Below are 18,015 nucleotides of genomic sequence, written 5' to 3' on the forward strand. Positions count from 1 at the left end.
CGGCTGGGCTGGAGCGGAGTGCGTTGGTCTGTTCGCTGTGACCCGATTGTGTTCGGCTCCACCCGACTGCGCTCGGCCACGCCCGTCCGGGCGGGGCTCGGATGTCCATCCCCCTCTGGCCCCGCCCACCACTGTATGACTCCGCCCACCACTGCATGGCCCCGCCCACCTCCGGCATGGGGCTCCCATCCCACCCCATCCCACCCCATCCCACCCCATCCCACCCCACCCCATCCCATCCTACCCCATCCCATCCCATCCCATCCCATCCCTTGGCCCTGCCTCCTGCTCCTTGCTCAGGAAACCCTCTTAAAACTCGAGGGGCACCGCGTCACCCTCTGGGAGGTGGCTGAGGGTTGTGTCCCTTCCTCCCCTGGGACCCCCCGAGCCTCCCAGACTAGTAAGGTCTTTCCACCAAGGTCTTTTCCTTGGTGTGGAAACCTGGGCTGTTCCCCAGGCCCATCCTGCTGCTCCCTCTGGAGCTGGGACTGTTGGTTATCCCCAGGTTTGTTGTCCCCACAAACCTGGGTGGCTCTGTGCAGGTCTGAGTCCCCCAGCACCCTCCTGCCAAGCAACCGAACCAGTCAACAAACAGAGTCATCCCTGGAGCTTTTCTCACTTCCCCTGCACCTCCTCTCACCTCCCCTGCACCTCCTCTCACCTCCCCTTCCAGCTCCAGAGGGGCTGTGATCAAACCCACCCTGCCGGGAACTCCACAGGTTGAGATTAGTAAATAAATTAATTGAGAATTTTGGGGTTGAATCCAGTAAACAGCTCAGAAACTGCGTGAGGGATAATACACAGTGGCAAAGAAACATTTCAGACGTGTTAATTCAGATAAATGATTAATTATGAAAGCAGAAGGTGCAGCTCTGACTGGGGTTTCTGCACAGTCATTTTGGATAGGAGGGATTTCAGTTACAGATCGGCTGCCGGGACTTACCAGGTGCCAGCTCCTCCTGAAACCAGCCCTGCAGACGGGGAAACCACCAACAGACCTAAAACCCGCCAGAGCGAAGCTTTTAACCCCTTACTGGGCACGGCCTGGGGCTGGAGGTCCCCAATTCCTGCTTGTCCCCATCTCTCCTCCCCAAACACAGTTCAGTGGCCACCAGCCCACCCTGAGCCCCACCAGAGCCCCAGTAGCCACCGTTTGCCTGAATGGCAGTGAAACCTTTATAGGATTTACAAATAGAGGGTTTTGTCAGAAAAAAAATGGAAAATAATGATCGAAAGTAATGTGTGGAGCTGGGATGAGGAGATCCTGCTGCTCTGGTAATTCTGGCTCCTTGGTGAGATGGGATCCAGCTCTTTGGAGACAAATCCTAATTCCAGGAAGCATTTAGCAAGGGCTTTGGAGGAAAGGGAGGCTATTCCTACCTTTTTTATTCCACTCTGTCAAGACACAACTTTAATTTTCTCTTTGCACAGTGAAGGGCAGAGCTGCTGCAGGTCCAGCCTTTTCCATGGGATATTCCCAGCGCTCCTGGCCAGTGAAGGGATTGTACAACAAAACCCCCCTCGGCTCCCCCAGGCCGGGCTGAGCTCATGGTTTTGCTTCAAGGGGAATTCTCCGTAGTCTGGATGTTGTTGGGGGCGGTTTTGTGGGTTTTTTTGGGGGAAAGCATCTCACCGGGACAGCCGGGGTCAGCCCTGCCGGGTGCTGGCGGATCCCTCAGCCCCATTTGCGCAGTCACCCGCTGACAGGAAGGAAGATCAGCGAGAGCCAGGGGCAGGAAGGGGCGAGGAGAGAACGGAAAAAGAGACAAAAACCACCGGGCTGGAACGGGCTGTGGGGGACACGGGCCCACCTTTCCCCAGGTGCTGCCCCGAGCATCGCCCCGCCCGGGTCTGTCACCTGCGGGCGACACCAGGGGAAGGGAAGGGAAGGTGGATTCTCCCTCCCCTGGAGCATCCTTGGAGGAGGAAGCGAAGCCCCGGGGATGGAGAGCTGAGCGGGACACGGAGGATGCCCTCGCCACTGCCCTGCTCACAGCCAGGCCTGGGGGAGGCGGCACCGGGCACAGGTAGGGGATGGGTGGGGTTTTGGGGTGGGGAGAGGGGAGAAAGGGAAAAGAGGAGAAGGGAGAAATGAGAAGGGGAGAAGGGAGAAGAGAGAAGGGGAGAAGGGGAGAAGGGAGAAGAGGAGAAGGGGAAGGGTCACTTGGCTCTCCTCCGTGGGCAGAAGCTGCTGCAGAGCCCGGGCTGTGATGTCCATGTGAAATGGAGCCCCTGGGCCAAACAGGGCAGGGCAGGGGGATGCTGGGCAGAGCTCCCTGGCACGGCCACCAGGCTGCCAGGAGTGGGTGGGGCCCGCAGTGATGGGGATGAGCATGGTACCCCACAGGGGACATATCACAAATTCTGCCCAAAGCCTGGTGCAGCAGCTTTCCCCGCCCTTAATGTCATTTGCTGAACTAATTAACTTCCAAACCACCCAAAATAAACTCCGAGATGTACTGCCAATAGAAAAGGAAGGGATTAGTGACACACTCACCTGTGGCACAGTACAAGAGTGGGGCAGGGCCCTGGGGTGTCACAGGGCAGGTTGTGGGGCTGGAGCTCAGCCCTGCACACACAGATGGGCACCCTGGGCTGCCTCAGGCCATCAGAGTTAACCCTGCTGTAATTTAGGCACTCCCATAAATATGGGACAGCTGGGGACAGAACCAGGCTGGCTGCTGTCACCCCCCACATGGAAAAGTTATCCAAAGGAGACAGGATCCCCAATCCCAATGTTGTTCATGTTGCACAAAATTTTCTTTCTGGAGAACTCGCAGCTGCTCTTTGGGATGCTCTGCAAGGCCAGAAAGGTTGTTCTGACCAAACCTGGAGGTCGCTGGGTACCACATCCGTCAGCAGCCCTGGGGCTGTGGCTGTGACAGAGATGGGCCGGCAGCAGCTCCTGCCCAATTCTCCTGTTGATATCCTGAGATCCTGGAGGGGTAAAGGACAGAAGTTGTTTGCACATCTGTGGTAAAGCATCCTCGGGGCACGGCCAGCTCAGGAAATGCATCAGCCTTCACTCTGCAGCCTGTGAGCTGTGGCAGTGCCCTGCAAGGGACATCTTCTCCAAAATTAGCTTCATTTTTAGCTGTTTGGAATAGCCCATAGATCTATTTTTCATTTTTTTCCCTAGTGAGATTTGGGATTTGAGATTTGGGATTTGAGATTTGGCACTGCTGACATCCAGCCCAGGGGCCCCTCACCTTTATTTAACCCCTGCTGTGCCTGTGCCCTGTTATTGGGGTTGGGGGTTCAAGGAAACAAAAAGCCAAAACTCAAACCTGGAAGAGATTAAACTTCATAAAATAAATTTAGCAATAAATTTTGCTGGCATTAAATCCAGACCAAAAAAACAGAAGTCATCTGTAAACTCAGATAACTGAGTTTTGCCAATCTGCAAGTGCCATAATTGAGTGATAACGCAGAAAGTATTTAACAGCATCGTTTAATTAGCAGAAATTAACGGTGTGAGATCTCATCGGTTCTGCCAAAAGGTGGCAGCCTGAATCTTGCCTTGGGGATTGGCTCAGCTCAGGGGGAACAGTGGGAGGGAAATGTTCTCATCCCCGGGCAGCTCCGAGCTGGGATCAGCTCAGGGTGGGCTCGTGGAGGGAGAAATGACTATAAAGAGCCCAGGGTGAGCTGGTGAAGGAGCCCAAGAGATGCACGTTGGAAGTGCCCTATTGGGGCAGGAAAGGCAGCACTGAGCCCCAGGGCTCCCTCACCCCAATTCAGAGCTTTGGGGCATTTTCTGCACTGAGAAACCTCACAGTGCTGGCACATGGACAAGGACCTGGCCAGGCTGAGGTTTCTGCGTGTTTGGGGTGTGGAATTCCAGAATGGAATGGGAACCTCCCACCTCCTGCAGGTGCTGTGTGACCATGCGATTTTTAGCTCGTATAAAAAAGCTTTTAACCTTACCCAAATACTGCAGATCAGTCCATTTGGGGATGTTTTCCATCTGTGGGTGCTGCAGCCATCCAGGAGCTCTTTGGTGCCTGTCTGACCTTGGCACCCCCAGCCCAGTGCTCAGGACTGTCCCTTCATCCTGGATTCTCCAGGTGCTGCTCTGATCATGTTGGATTTCCAGGAGTGAAATTTCACAAACATAATTAGAGGCAGAGATGAGCAGGAGCAGCTACATCCAGGCCTGTGGTCTCTGGGGTTGGTGGCAGGAGTTTGTTAATCCTGAACAGGATGGACACAGTGAAAGCCAGTGCAGCTGTGGTGGGCACCTCCCAGCACAGATGGGTTTTGGGCAGGGACACTCAGGTGGGATGTGGGATGGTGGTTTATAGGGATGGTGGGATTGGAGCTGCTGGAAAAACACATCAGTGTTGTCTAAACATCCTTAGAGGAGAGGATTTTTCTCCTGGCCTGGATCTTTGGACCACACTAAGCAAAAAACCCCCAAAATAATAATATTAACCAAATCCTTGCCAAGAAAATCCCCACTTCCCTCCCTGGGGCTTGCAGGTGCCTTTCAGCAGTTTGGCTGGGCAGCCTCCCACCCTCCAGCCCCTTGTCCCTGCTCCCCTGGGGACACAGGCAAGGCAGGGCACACACAGACCTGTGTCCCTGCTCCTCTGGCTGCTGGAGGGACACTGTCCCTGCTGGATCCTGGCCAGGCAAAGCTGCACACCCGGGATGTGCAGGATGGACACCTTGAGCAGGACTCATGGCCAGGAGCCTTGGAATGAGCTGAATCCCACCCTGGACACACCTGGATCCCTGTAGGGGTTATAGAGCTTGGCTTTGGCTGTCCCTCACCCTTCAGACAGCTCTGGTGAGAGCTGCTAACTCCCTCCAGCCGCCCTGAGGGGTCCTAGAGCTGCACCTGAAACTACTGGACCCAGAAAAAAGTTGCAGCCCCTGCATTATTTCCTCTGCTGCTTTATTCTCCTGGCCCAGGGCTGCTGGTTTTTGAAGGAGCACCAGAGGACAGCATCAAACACTCTGCTGCTGGAGCAGGTTTCCCCCATCAAAGGGCCACGTTTCAGAGGAAGGGCTGCAGGGAGCATCGCTGTGAGCAGTAAAATCCTCTTTCATTCTGGCTGTGTTCTGGCATGCACAGCAAAGATCAGAGACAGACCTGGGGACTGCAAAGGCTTAATTGAACTTCCCAGGCCAGTTAGGGACAGGAACACATCAAAGGGTGAACATTTCACTGCAAATTGCTCCTTTAATTGATGGGATCTTCACTGACCAGGCCACTGCCTGGGGGGTGATGAGTAAGAGCTGCTGCTGAGGCTTTGCTGCTCCCAGTATGGAGCAAAAGGGCTTTGATGGGATCACCACCACTGCCAGGGGCTCAGAGCTGGGCAGGCTCAGACCCTGCTCCAGCAGCACCTCCCAGCCCTGCAGGGGCTTGTCAGGAGCCACCTGGGCAGGGGCTTTGTCACCCAGCACCTTCTGTCACTTACCCCACTCTGTAGGACTTGCCACCTGTCCTGATGGGACATCCAGCCCTGGGGACACTGCCAGGTCCCTCCTGCAGCCTGGCCACCTTCTGCAGTCTTGTGCTTCTGGTGGGAGAAATAAACCCCAGCACGGATCCCTGGGAGGGAGGATGAACAGAGGGAGTTCCAAGCACTTTGGCCTCACACCATGGACCAGAAACTCTGCCAGGTTTTCCTGGTCCAGCTACATCTGTGCTTTTCTCCTTAGAGGAGGTTTGACCAAAGAAAGGAGGGTTTACCTGTACCTGTTGGTGAGGCTGCATCAAAGCCCCCACAGTGCCCATGCCCCCCTCAGGGGTGGGTTTGACCAAGGCAAGGCTGTCTGTGGGCAGGGAGCCCCTTGCAGAGCCTCTGACCAGCATGGAAATGTTCACATGCATCCAGAGCATCCTGTAGCCACCTGGAGGGGAGGAAAGATGCCAGAACACAGCTCTGAGACACTGTGTGTGCATTGCTCCTGTGCTCAGCCATCCCCTGGGGCCCAGGAGTTCCCACCTGGGCATGGCCAGTGCCTGCAGATGACTTTGGGGCTGGTGGACTCTAACACAGGTGGAGCTGGGAGCACTCTCAGGCATGGAGAGATTTCCCTCTCCACCTCTGCTTGAAGAATAACAGGACTCTCTGAGCTGAATACTCTTCTTAAAAAGAAACACTGAGCCCTCAGAGTGGTTTGGCAGCAGCTGAGGGGGAGGCAGCAGGTGGATGCTCCTTCTCTGGGTGATGATTCAGAGCATCCTCTGAGCTCTGCAACAGGATGTGGTGCTGGCCACGCTCAGCAAGCCCTGACTGAGGCTCTGGATGGGGGCAAGGTGCATTTGAAACCAAAACAGGCCCTTCATCACTCTGCCTGCTGCCTCACAACTTCCTCCACCACACAGAGAAGAAGAATGTACCAGCAGTTCCCAGTGCTGGTGACAGTGGTGACACTGGGGTGATCCCCAGGTGAGCCACAGATGGCCCAGGGGTTGTCAGGGCAATTAATGCATCACTGTGCTTGAGAAAGGTCCTGGTGTCAGTGCTGGTGGTGAAGGCACCACGGGTGTGGCACTTGAGGTCTGGCCAAGCTGCTGCAGCGTGGAGGGGGACTCTGTCTAAGCCAAAAACTGATGAATGAACCACACCCAGCACCAGGACAGCTCAGAGTGGGCTCCCTCCCACACTGCTCCTGATGCTTCTCCTCTTCTTCCACCAGGGCCATGGGCAGGGGCTGAGGAGCCCTGGGTGGTGCTGTGAGCTGGCCAGGGGGACACGGGGTGGCCCATGGGACCCTGGTGCCACCACAGAGCTCCTTGCCCAGGGACCACCCATGTCACAGGAGGCCTCTGATGGAAGGTGAGTGGTGGCTGGGCAGATCTGTCACCTTAGGAGAGTTCTGGAGTCAGGAGTGGGATGAGGTGGAGCAGATCCAGGGCAGTGCTGCACTGGCATTGGGGAAATGGCTGCTCTGGAGAGAAATGGTTTTGCTCAGACTTTTTTCTCTGCATGGCTCTGGATTCCAATTTCGTGACTATGTCCTTCAGTCTCTTTGTCTCTAATTGCAGCAGCTGCTGCCCTGACCCAGCAGCCCCTAACAAAGCCTCCTGCCAGGGCTCTGGGATGGCTCAGGGCAAGGAGGGCTTGGGCAGGGCACTCTGGAGGGCTCCAACTCACCCCTGCCACCCCCAGAGTCGGAGGCAATTCTGCCTTTCCCTGTCACCCCTCACCCACATTCCCAGGGCTGGTCCAGGACCCACCTGTCCCTCTGTCCTGTCCCACAGGGGTCTGGATCAATCCATACCGCCGGCAGCTGCCCAGCTCCATCTCCCCGCAGCTCCTGGAGGAAATCATTTCCCACCTGAGCAGGCTGGAGCTCCTGAGGGCCCAGGAGGCTGCCCAGGTGCAGGCAGTGAGCCCCCTGCCCCAGCAGGTGAGGGTCCTGGTGGATGTCCTGGCTGGGGAGGGCAGCCACACCTCTCCCAGTCCTTGCAGAGCTCCATCCACACCTCCAGCTCGCAGCTCCACATCCCTGTCCATGGAGGCAGCCCAGCCAGGGGGGGCTGCACAGGTGACCTGGTGTTTGCTGAGCACCCCGAGGTGGGCACAGAGCTGGGGGGTGCTGGCAGCTCTGCTGGGAGAGTCTGTGCAAGGGGTGGTGCCATCTCAGGGGCTCTGCTGGGGAAGGGCATAGCCAGGGGTGACAAAGGCCAGGTCTGATGGACCTTCCTCCAGGCCCCTCACTGCCCTCTGCTCACCCCTCTGGGTGTTTAATGTCCTCAGTGTCCAGATCACACCAGCCAGTCCCAGTGCCAGTGGCTGACCCTGACCCCCTCCACTGGTGGCTGCCCCAGCTTCAGGCTCTCTCTGCAACCCTCCTGCCAGGAGAGGTTTCTCTGGTTTCCCTCCTGGCTGGGAGGCTCTGAATCTCTCACACCATTGTCCCCTGCTTGTCCAGCCTTTGCTGGAGGGTTTAATTTCACTGTGATACCTGAGCCAGGTGAGCAGGACAGGTCCAGAGGTGGCCACCAGGCTCAGTCAAGAGTCCAGTTCATCTGAGAGTCCAGTTCATCTGAGAGTCCATGGCAACGAGGCAGGAATGAAGCCAATTGGGAAGTCAATCGAGAGGTCAGGATCAGGCCCAGCAAGGGCTACCAGGTTCAGGCACAGTCCAGTGGCCACCAGGCAAGGACAGAGCAATGAGGTCCAAGATCTGGCTCCAACAACAGCTTTAGCTGAGGCTGAAAGCCCAGGGCTGACTTTAAATGGTCTCCTGGACTGACTGTGACACTGATCAGAGCCCTTTAAGCCTACTGGTGCCCTCTGAGCCCTGCCATCCTCCCCACCAGGATGTAAGGGCTCCACGAGGTTTCCCTCCTCATGGGCACGGCAGAAGAATGAAGCAGCTTCTGTCATTTGCCTTTGTGCTTCCTCCTCTCCCTCCTCACCCCTGTTTCATTTCTCTGTGCAGACCCCATGGTGCAGAAGCACCTGGAGAGCCTCCAGAGCTCCTGTGGGAACGGCCTGGAGACGGGAGCCCTGCAGCGCCTCACCAACCTGCTGCTGGTGGAGGGCCTGACCGACATCCAGCAGAAAGAACACGACATCCTGCAGGTTGAAACCACCAAAGGCCTGCCCAACGTGTCCAAGAGCATCCCCCTGGAGAAGCTGTTCCTGCCCCTCTCCAAAGTCAGCATCCCCCCTCGGATCTCCGTCACCGTCGGCGTGGCCGGGATCGGGAAGAGCACCCTGGTGAAGCTGTTTGTCCGCAGCTGGGCAAAGGGGGAGATCAACAGGGACATCCTGTTTGTGCTGCCCCTCACTTTCAGGGAGCTCAACACCCATGAGAAGCTCTCTGCTGAGCGCCTCGTCTGCTCAGTCTTCCCTCACCTCCCCGAGCCTGGCTGCGCCTCAGCCCGCACCCTGCTCATCCTCGACGGCCTCGACGAGTTTAAAACCCCCTTGGATTTCTCCAACACAGTGGTTTGCACCGATCCCAAAAAGGAGATCCAAGTGGACAGCCTGATCACCAACATTATCAGGGGGAACCTGCTGCAGGAGGCCTCGGTGTGGGTGACGTCGAGGCCGGTGGCGGCCAGGCAGATTCCCAGCGGGCTGGTGGACAGGATGACGGAAATCCGAGGGTTTAGGGACGCGGAGATGAAGGATTTCTTGGACCAGATGTTCTTGGACAACAGAGATCTGTCCAGCCAGGTCCTGCAGCACATCAGGGCTAACAGGTCTCTACACATCCTGTGCACCATTCCTGGCTTTTGCCAGATTTCTGCCTCCTCAATCGCTTATTTCCTGCGGCACAGCCGCGATCCATCCCAAGAAGAACCCGTGGTCCCCAGGACCATGACAGAAATCTACTCCTACTATTTCAAAATGTCTCTGAGCGGGGACTGGCTGGAAAAGCCGAGAGAAACCCTCAGGGCCGAGCAGGCTGTGAACACCAGCAAGAAGCTGGTGGGCAGCCTGGGCAGGCTGGCCTTTTACGGGCTGCTGAGGAGGAGACACGTGTTCTACGAGCAGGACATGAAGGTCTACGGCATCGACCCTTCCCTGCTGCACAGCATCCTCTCCACCCACCTCCTGCTCAAGGAAGACACACAGACCTCCACAGCCTACTGCTTCTCCCACTTAACCATCCAGGAGTTCCTGGCAGCTCTTTATTACCACACAGCAGCCAGGAGGGCCATCTTTGACCTGTTCACGGAGAGTGGGATGTCCTGGCCCAAGCTGGGGCTGCTCAGCCATTTCCGCGGGGCGGTTCAGAGGGCGCTGCAGGCGGAGGAGCAGCACCTGGACGTCTTCATCCGCTTCCTCTCGGGGCTGCTGGCCCCGCGGGTCAACAGGCTGCTCTCGGGGTGGCTGCTGGTGAAGGATGAGCACGTGGGGCTCAGGAGCCAGGCTGTCAGTGCCCTGCAGGGCTGCCTGAGCGCCGGGCCGGCCGTGACCTCGCGCGCCGTCAACGCCATGCGCTGCCTGCACGAGCTGCAGCACACGGACACGGCCAAGGCCGTGGAGGAGGCCATGAGGAGGGAGAGCTTGGCTGGGATGCTCACCCCGGTCAATTGTGCTGCCCTGGCCTATCTCCTGCAGGTGTCTGATGTGTGCCTGGAGGAGACAAACCTCTCCAATTGCCTCACCTACAATGTCTGTAAGAATCTGTTGCCCCAGCTCCTCTTCTGCCACAACCTCAGGTGAGTCCTGGTGGGATTGTATTGGGAGAAAGGGAGGAGAGATGCCAGGACGTGGCTGTGGAATCACAGCATGGTTTGGGTTGGAAGGGACCTTAAATCCCATTCAATGCCACCCCCTGCCATGGGTAGGGACAGTTTCCACCATCCCAGGCTGCTCCAAGCCCCATCCAGCCTGGCCTTGGACACTCCCAGGGATCCAGGGACAGCCACAGCTTCTCTGGGCACCCTGTGCCAGGGCCTGCCCACCCTCCCAGGGAACAATTTCATCCCAACTTCTAATCTAAATCTCTCCTCTTTTAGTTTAATCCTGTTCCCTGTTGTAAATCCCCTCTAAGTACAAGAGGCTGCAATGAGTTCTCTCTCCCCTGTGACTCACAATCCCAGGTGTCAGTGGAGATGTGGGTCCACCAAATGTTGTCCACCTGCAGAGAGCTGCTCTAGGGGTGGCCCTGGCTCAGCTCCACTTCTGTCCTTGAGTTTCTCCACCTGGGACAGGCAGCTGTCATGGGAGGATCATCCTTTCTCCACTTTATTCTCCAAACCCTTGCTCTTGCTCTTTCCTTGTGTCTTCTGCAGGCTGGACAATAACCAGTTTAAGGATGATGTGATGGAGCTGCTGGGCAGTGTGCTGAGTAGGAAGGACTGCCAGATCCAGAGGCTCAGGTAGGACCTGGCCCAGGGCAGGTGGGATGTCCTGGGGATGGAGGGTGGATCTGGGGGCACAGCAAAACCAGGGTGAGGGTCCTCCAGGAATGTCTCTCCCACTGGCTCCCCAGGGTGCCCAATGACAAGGACAGCCCCACACGATCCCCTGTGCCCAGGCACAGTAACCTTACCCCAAGGCTGTCTTGCCCAGTCTTCCTGAACCACTGCCTCCTCAAGGTTCCTAAAAATTGTCAATAAACCATGAGTTATCCCAGCAAACCCCTTCCCAAGGTCACAGCAGATCCCTGGGCAGTTGAGGCTCTGCATGGAGCACCTGCTGCATGGAGGGGACAGGCTCCTGGCCCCCATTCAGGGAGATGCCTCATCCCAGACAGGGGTTCTCACTTTCCCCACCTCCTGCTCTTCTCAAGGCTGCACAGAGTTCCCCATGCTGCCATCTGAGCTCCTTTATAGGACACAAATGAATTTTATGTCCAGAAATGGCATCCTTGCAGTCCCTGCCTGGTGTCCACCCCAGGAGAAAATCCATCACTTTGTACCATGAACCAAATGGTCTCTGTGGGTCTTCTCTGCTCACCATCCCAGCTGTGTCCTGGGACATGCCATGGTCTGTGAAAGTCTCCTTTTCCTCTGGAAAAACACCCAATTTTCTTTTTTTCTGGGCAGCCTGGCAGAAAATCAGATCAGCAACAAGGGAGCCAAAGCTCTGGCCAGGTCGCTGTTGGTGAACAGGAGCCTGATGGTGCTGGAGTAAGTGTTCCCTCTTCCCCAGCTCACATTCCCACTGGGAACTGTTCCCTTCCCAAGGCAGGGCTGGATCCCACCCGGCCTGACCGAGCTGGGGAGGGTCTCCAGCCCCTAAAGCCACCACCACAAGCTGCTGTCCTGATGTCCCACCTCAGCAGTGCCATGTGGAGGCATCTGATTTAAACTGGGCCTGTGCCAGTCCAGCTTTGCTGACCTTGGCTTTTCTCCTGTCCCTCTCCAGCCTGAGGAGCAACTGCATCGGCCCCACTGGAGCCAGAGCCCTGGGTGATGCCCTAAAAAAAAACCAAGTCCTGCTCTCCTTGAAGTAAGTGCCAACTTCTGTAGCATCTCCTGGAGCAGATCCCCAGGGCAGACCCCCCTTCCATCCCTCCTCTGTCCCAGTGGGGTTTCCCAGCTCCAGGGGCCAGGAAACACCCTGGGCACACCCTGGGTCACTGTCCTGAGTGCAGCTGGCACAGAGCAGGCACTGGGGCAGTCCTGGAACAGAAAGATGGGATTGTCCTGCCTTCAGTGTCTCAGGGCTGGGGTTGAGGTCCAGCTTGAGGTTCTTTCTGGGCATGGGAACTCCCAGGGTGCTGTTCCATGGAAGAAAGAAGAGGGAAGGAGGCTCCTGGTCAGGGATGCTCGGGGGCCAGACCCCTTTCTCAAGCCTGAGACAAGGCCAAGCAAACCCCAGGGCAGGTGGGCACTGCCCTGCAGCCCTGCACAGCCCCTGGCCCTGCTGTGGCAGCACCCACACAGGCTCCACTCCTGTCTCCACAGCCTCCAGCACAACTCCATCAAAGAGGACGGGGCCACCTTCCTGGCCGAGGCTCTGCTGACCAACCACAGGCTGGTGACCCTGCAGTGAGTGACCAGGGCGTGGTGTCCCCCCTGTGGCCACTGATGGGGACGTGGCACTCGGCACTCAGGGGTGCCTCCCTCGCTTTTGCAGCCTGCAGAAAAACGCCATCGGAGCCCAGGGAGCCCGGAAAATCGCGGAGGCGCTGAAGCAGAACTGCAGCCTGAGGGAGCTGATGTGAGTGAGCACGGTGTGAAGTGGAGGGATGGCAGTGCCACTTCTCCCGGGATCTGCGGGCAGGAATGGCAGGAAAGGGGCATGGGACAGGCAGGAGGCTCTGCCCAGGGGATTGGTGTGGATGGAGAGATCAGCCCCGTGGAGATGCTCCCTGTATCCCCAGGGATGCAGGGAGCCACATAAAGGAAGGAGAAGCTGCCTCCTCTCTGGTAGGATGAAGTAGCAGAGCTCCAGGCCCCTGGGGAAGCATTAAAAGCTATTCCATCTCAAACCAGCCACGAGAAGAGAGGTGTATGTAGGTGGGGAATGAGGTGGCAGCGAGTTCATGCTCATTGCTGCAGCAGGAAGAGCCTGGGGGAGGTGAATCCCTTGCTGGCAGTTCCAAACCTCCTCTTGTGTCTCAGACTCTCCAGCAACTCGGTGGGAGACAACGGCTCCATTGCCTTGGCCGAAGCCCTGAGGGTGAACCACAGCCTGCAAAGCCTTGAGTAAGTTCCCCATCTGTGCCTGGAGTCCTTGACAGCAGAGCCCAGCCTCCTCCTTCCAGCAAAATCTGCCACCCCTCAAACCCTCAGCCCCTCCCTGTGTCTGTCCCACTCCACATTCCCTGGATGTGGCAGCTCCAGCAGCAGCCAGGCTGCACCAAGGGGCATTGCCAGAATTAATCCTAAAATCCAGTGATGGCTTTTTATTCTGGTTTGGAGGAAATCAGTAGCTTTGGGTGCTCTCTCCCTCTCAAAAGTGTTGGGAATTGGCTAAGGAGGGAGGTAATGGGCAGAGTCAGGATGGAATGGTGGTCATTCATTCATTCCTGGTGGGAACAGCACCTGGAGAGGGCTGATGGCTCCTGGCTGTGCCCTGGTTCTGTCCCTGTGACAAGGATCCCAAACCCATGGGAGCCACACTCCCAGCTGAGCCAGCAGCCACAGTGACAGACAGATGGGGACAAGGCTGGCAGACCCTGTCCCCTCTGGGGCTGCCATGCTGAGCAGGAATGGCTGATCCTGCCCTGGGTGCTCCAGTGTTGATCCTTCTGCCTCAGCTCCCCCTGTTCCCTGTGGTGGGAAATGCCTTTTTCTCAGTGAAATGGGCACTTTCCACCCCAAACACGACCCTGCAGGCACCTGTGATGCCAAGACTGGCCCATCCTCACACCTCCCCTGTTTGTCTCAGTCTCCAGAGCAACTCCATCAGCAGCACAGGGGTCACAGCACTGACAGCAGCTCTCTGCTACAACAGGGGACTCCTCAGCCTCAAGTAAGTGACAGCCTCTCCAGCCACCCTGGCCAAACACTGCTGCTGGCACCTGGGAGCTTTTCAGCAGCCTGGGTTGTTTCCACAAGTGCTCTGAGATGCTGAAAGCAGCTTTGGCCCCTCCTCCAGCTGTGAGAAGCTTCTCTCCATCTTTATCTTTCTCCCTTTGGGACAATATTCATTCAGCCATGTCTTGCAATGAAAGGCTGGCAGCAGGGATGGGAGGCTGGCCAAAAGCCCCGATGGGCCACCAGTGCCCACAGGAAACACAGGGAATGGAGGTGCAGGAGCTGATGGGGGTGGTCCTGGACAAACTGCTCTGCTCAATCAGTGGTCTCAGCCCCAGAGCAGGAGGCAAAGGGGGCACTGGGGAGCAGCTGGTGCAGCCCTGCCTTGGCTGCCCCTCCCCAGCCCGTGTCTTTCCCAGCCTCAGGGAGAATTCCATCAGCAAGGAGGGCGGCCCTGCCATCGCCCATGCCCTGCGGAGCAACAGCACCCTCAGGAAGCTGGAGTAAGTGCCACGGGCCCCAGGAGGGCACCCAGATCGCCCCGTGGTGTCCCTGCAGCTTCTCCTGTGTGACCTGAGCGCTCTGTCCCTGCAGCCTGGCCGCCAACCTGCTGCACGATGACGGGGGCAGGGCCATCGCTCTGGCCATCAAAGAGAACCGGGCACTGACCTCCCTGCAGTGAGTCACCCCTCCAGGGGCTGGGTTTGGAGCCCCTTCATGGACCTGGGCAGGGACACTGCTCCTGGCCCTCAGCCCCTCCAGGCTGTGACTGTGGCACCCCTGGGCCATCCAGCTGTGACATCCTGGATGGATCCATGGGGTCTTGCACATCCCTGGGTGGGTGCAGATGGGTGTGGAGCCTGGATGGATCAGGGCACACTCACGGCTCAAGGTTTCACCTCTCATTTTCTCCTGTTTGCAGCTTGCAGTGGAACTTCATCCAGGCCAAAACAGCCATGGCTCTGGCACAAGCACTACAGTCCAACAGCAGCCTGGCCAGCCTCGAGTAAGTGAGACACAGGTGGATGGGTCCTGGGCCCTACTGGAAAGGCCCTTAAAGCTCATCCAGTTTCACCCCTGCCATGAGCAGAGACACCTTTCACTAGCCCAGGCTGCTCCAAGCCCTGTCCAGCCTGGCCTTGGACACTGCCAGGGATCCAGGGGCAGCCACAGCTTCTCTGGGCACCCTGTGCCAGGGCCTGCCCACCTCATTATTCCCAATAACCCATCCATCCCTGCCCTCTGGCAGTGGGAAGCCATTCCCCCTTGGCCTGCCCCTGCAAACCCTTGTCCAAAGTCCTTCTCCAGACTTTCTGGAGTCCCTTTAGGCTCTGGAAATCTGCTGTGTCCCCACTGCACATCCCTGGCTGGGGATGCTCTAAATGCCTTGTGGCCCAGGAGTTCCCCCAAGGGATTTGGGAATGCTGGGCCCTGTCCCTGCTCCTGGTTCCCAGGCCAGGGGCACAGGCAGCACTTGTGTCCCAGCCTGCAGGAGAACGCCATTGGAGACGAGGGAATGGCTGCACTCTCTGCTGCCCTCAAGGTCAACACCACCCTGGCAGATCTCCAGTGAGTATCCAGGCTGCAGCAGGGCCCTGCTGTCACAGCCTAATTATCCTAATGAACACACCACGGCCACCTCAGGACAGTGCTGACGGGTCCCTGTTCCCCTGCAGCCTGCAAGTGGCTTCGGTTGGCGCGGCCGGTGCCCAAGCCCTGGCAGAGGCCTTGAAGGTCAACAAGAGCCTGCAGATCCTGGAGTAAGTGCCCCGTGGGGCCACCAAGTGCCCATGGCAGTGCCATTGATCCCTGGAGTGTCTGAGAGCCTGGCCCAGCTCAGCACTGCTGCTTCCCTTCATGGTGATCTCCCAGACCTGTCCCTGGCCTCGCTCTGTGCGGTCACTTCTCCCCCTGCTCCCGTTTAGGGCCACCCCAGGCTGTCCCCTCCTCACTGGTGCCTTTGTTTGTTTTGCAGCCTGCGGGGGAACTCCCTGGGGGTGGCGGGGGCCAAGGCTGTGGCCAGTGCACTGAGGGTGAACCGCAGCCTCCGGTGGCTCAGGTGAGTGTCCCACTCCAGACATCCCCTTAGGGGAGAGCGTGGGATGGCCAAGCCAGCTGTTGTCAGAAGGGCAAACCCTGAGCAGGGAGATGTTCCCAATGCTCATTCCCTCCTGGTGGCCACACATCCCTGGCTGGTGCTGTCTGACCCTCCTGCCTCCCGCAGCCTGCAGGAAAACTCCCTGGGCATGGACGGAGCCATCTGCATCGCCACGGCCCTGAAGGGCAACCACGGCCTCACCTACGTCAAGTAAGTGGCTGCTGCAGTGGGTGGGAAAGGCCGGGATGGGGGAGACCGTGGGAACCATCCAGGGACCTTTCCCACTGCCCAACCCTGGCTGCCCACAGGGCAGGGGCATCCCGTGCTCCTCCCAGGCTGACAGCCACCATCCCCACACTGCTCCAGACCCCTCGGCTCCTCTCCAGGGATGCCCCTGGGCCAAAGAACCACCTCAAAAGATAAATACTCTCCAAAATGTTCCAGGGGAGAAGTGGCTCAGCCCCTCCAGCTGTCCAGGGCTGTCTCCAGCTCCTCACTTGGCCCAGGGTGCCATTGAGGAGGGTCCTGCATGGACTGGGGTGGGCACAGGTGATGCTAGATGCTGGTTCAAAGCAGGGCAGCATCTCCTGTCCCCACCAAGGATCCTGCTGTGCCTCATGGCCCAGCCTGAGCTCCTGCCTTTGCCCCCAGCCTGAGCTCCTGTCTTTGCCCCCAGCCTGCAGGGGAATCGCATCGGGCAGTCGGGAGCCAAGATGATCTCGGACACCATCCGGACAAACTCGCCTGACTGTGTCGTGGACGTGTGAGGGGCCTGGGGTCCCTCTGGCCTGGGGAACTGCAGGGAGCTCCTTGGTGCCCATCTCAGGGATGACAACTGGGGCAAGGAAAGCTCCTGAGCTCCTGGCACAGCCCAGGAGGACTGAGAGTGCTGGATCAAGACTCATGTTGAAGGCTGAGGGATGTTATGCCCATGTCTGTGTTCATCCCAGCCCTGGGTGAGCTTCAAGGAATGGGGAAAATGCAAAAAGGAGTGAGGAGGGGCAGATGCCACGTGCCAGACCTTGATTTTGTGGGTGATTTATCTGCTGGTGGTGGGAACTCCTCCTGTGATCTCCCTGGTGCTTTGTCACCCCTGTCACAGCCCAGTCCTGCAGGCTCCTCTTGAAACCCCAGATGGACACGAGAGATTTGCTGCTGCCTTGCTCAGATGGGAGTGGTGCTGTGGATCTGGGCACTTCCAGCAGGTCCTGGCTGTTGCTGTGCCCTCAGTAACAGGTTGGTGCTGGCCAGACACACCTGAAGTGTTTGGTAGAGCTGTTCTCTATCGAAGTGAGGCAACCCAAGGCACAGGAGTGGAACTATCCAGAAAGACCTTGGAAAATAGTCCTCAGGAAAATGGAGTAGGAGGGTGAATGTAAGAGGAACTGCACTGCCCAAGGGTGGGCTTTCTTCACCAGGACTGCCTCAGCTCAAAGTTCTGCCTCAGCTTCAGGCTGGAGCTCTTGGGTCTCCTGCTGTTGTCACTGGTGTCCTGTGACCTTGGGATACGTCTTCCCGATGTCCCAGCTGCAGGGTCTGCCTCTAGCAGGTCACCTTTTGACTAGGAGAGCAAGTGGTGCCTTTGTGTGAGTGGCAGAAACCCAGTGACTCTCCAGAGGTACCAGGTCTGCAGGTGACCCAGGAGCCAAACTGATCCCCTGGAGCCCCCTGAAGTCTCTGTCCCCTGTCCTCAGCCCAGCCAGGACACACTGACACTCTCAGGGCAGCCAGTGGCTGCTGCAGGGACCTGGGGGCTGACCCCAGAGACACTGGGCTGTGCTCTGGAGATGTAAATACTTGGGAATAAATTCATTCCTGGATGAAAAGATGCCTCGTGCAGCCTTGCTCTTGCACTGCAGGACACTGGGATGGGCTGTGCTCCACTGCCCTGGGCTGAAAGCTCAGTTCCCTGGCACAGGGAGCTGCTGCTGCTGCCTGGCACAAACAGCTGCAACACCAGCAGGGGCTTTGCCAAATGCCTGCTGGCTGTGCTGGAGGCTAGGTGGCAGTGCTGCCTGGAGAGAGAGCTCTGGCTCTGTGCACACCAGGTATGGACTCA

General features: G+C 57.8%; 1 protein-coding gene across 2 annotated transcripts; it reads left to right on the forward strand.

Moving 5' to 3' along the window:
* Positions 1 to 1,710: 1,710 nt before the first annotated feature.
* On the forward strand, positions 1,711 to 17,747 carry NLRC3 (NLR family CARD domain containing 3). Of its 2 annotated transcripts, XM_083872515.1 has the most exons (19): positions 1,711 to 2,027; positions 6,658 to 6,797; positions 7,223 to 7,371; positions 8,410 to 10,144; positions 10,721 to 10,807; positions 11,477 to 11,560; positions 11,799 to 11,882; positions 12,341 to 12,424; positions 12,513 to 12,596; positions 13,001 to 13,084; positions 13,770 to 13,853; positions 14,278 to 14,361; positions 14,453 to 14,536; positions 14,781 to 14,864; positions 15,344 to 15,427; positions 15,535 to 15,618; positions 15,834 to 15,917; positions 16,083 to 16,166; positions 16,633 to 17,747. In XM_083872515.1, the coding sequence occupies exons 2-19, from the start codon at positions 6,772 to 6,774 to the stop codon at positions 16,721 to 16,723; spliced, it is 3,180 nt and encodes a 1,059-aa protein (XP_083728641.1). In that variant the 5' UTR covers positions 1,711 to 2,027; positions 6,658 to 6,771; the 3' UTR covers positions 16,724 to 17,747. The 2 variants fall into 2 exon arrangements, with proteins under 2 accessions (XP_083728641.1, XP_083728640.1); XM_083872514.1 differs by having other exon boundaries at positions 6,658 to 7,371.
* Positions 17,748 to 18,015: the final 268 nt, after the last annotated feature.

This window comes from Zosterops lateralis (genome assembly GCF_965231275.1).
Source record: "Zosterops lateralis genome assembly, chromosome: 15".
Lineage (NCBI taxonomy): Eukaryota > Metazoa > Chordata > Aves > Passeriformes > Zosteropidae > Zosterops > Zosterops lateralis.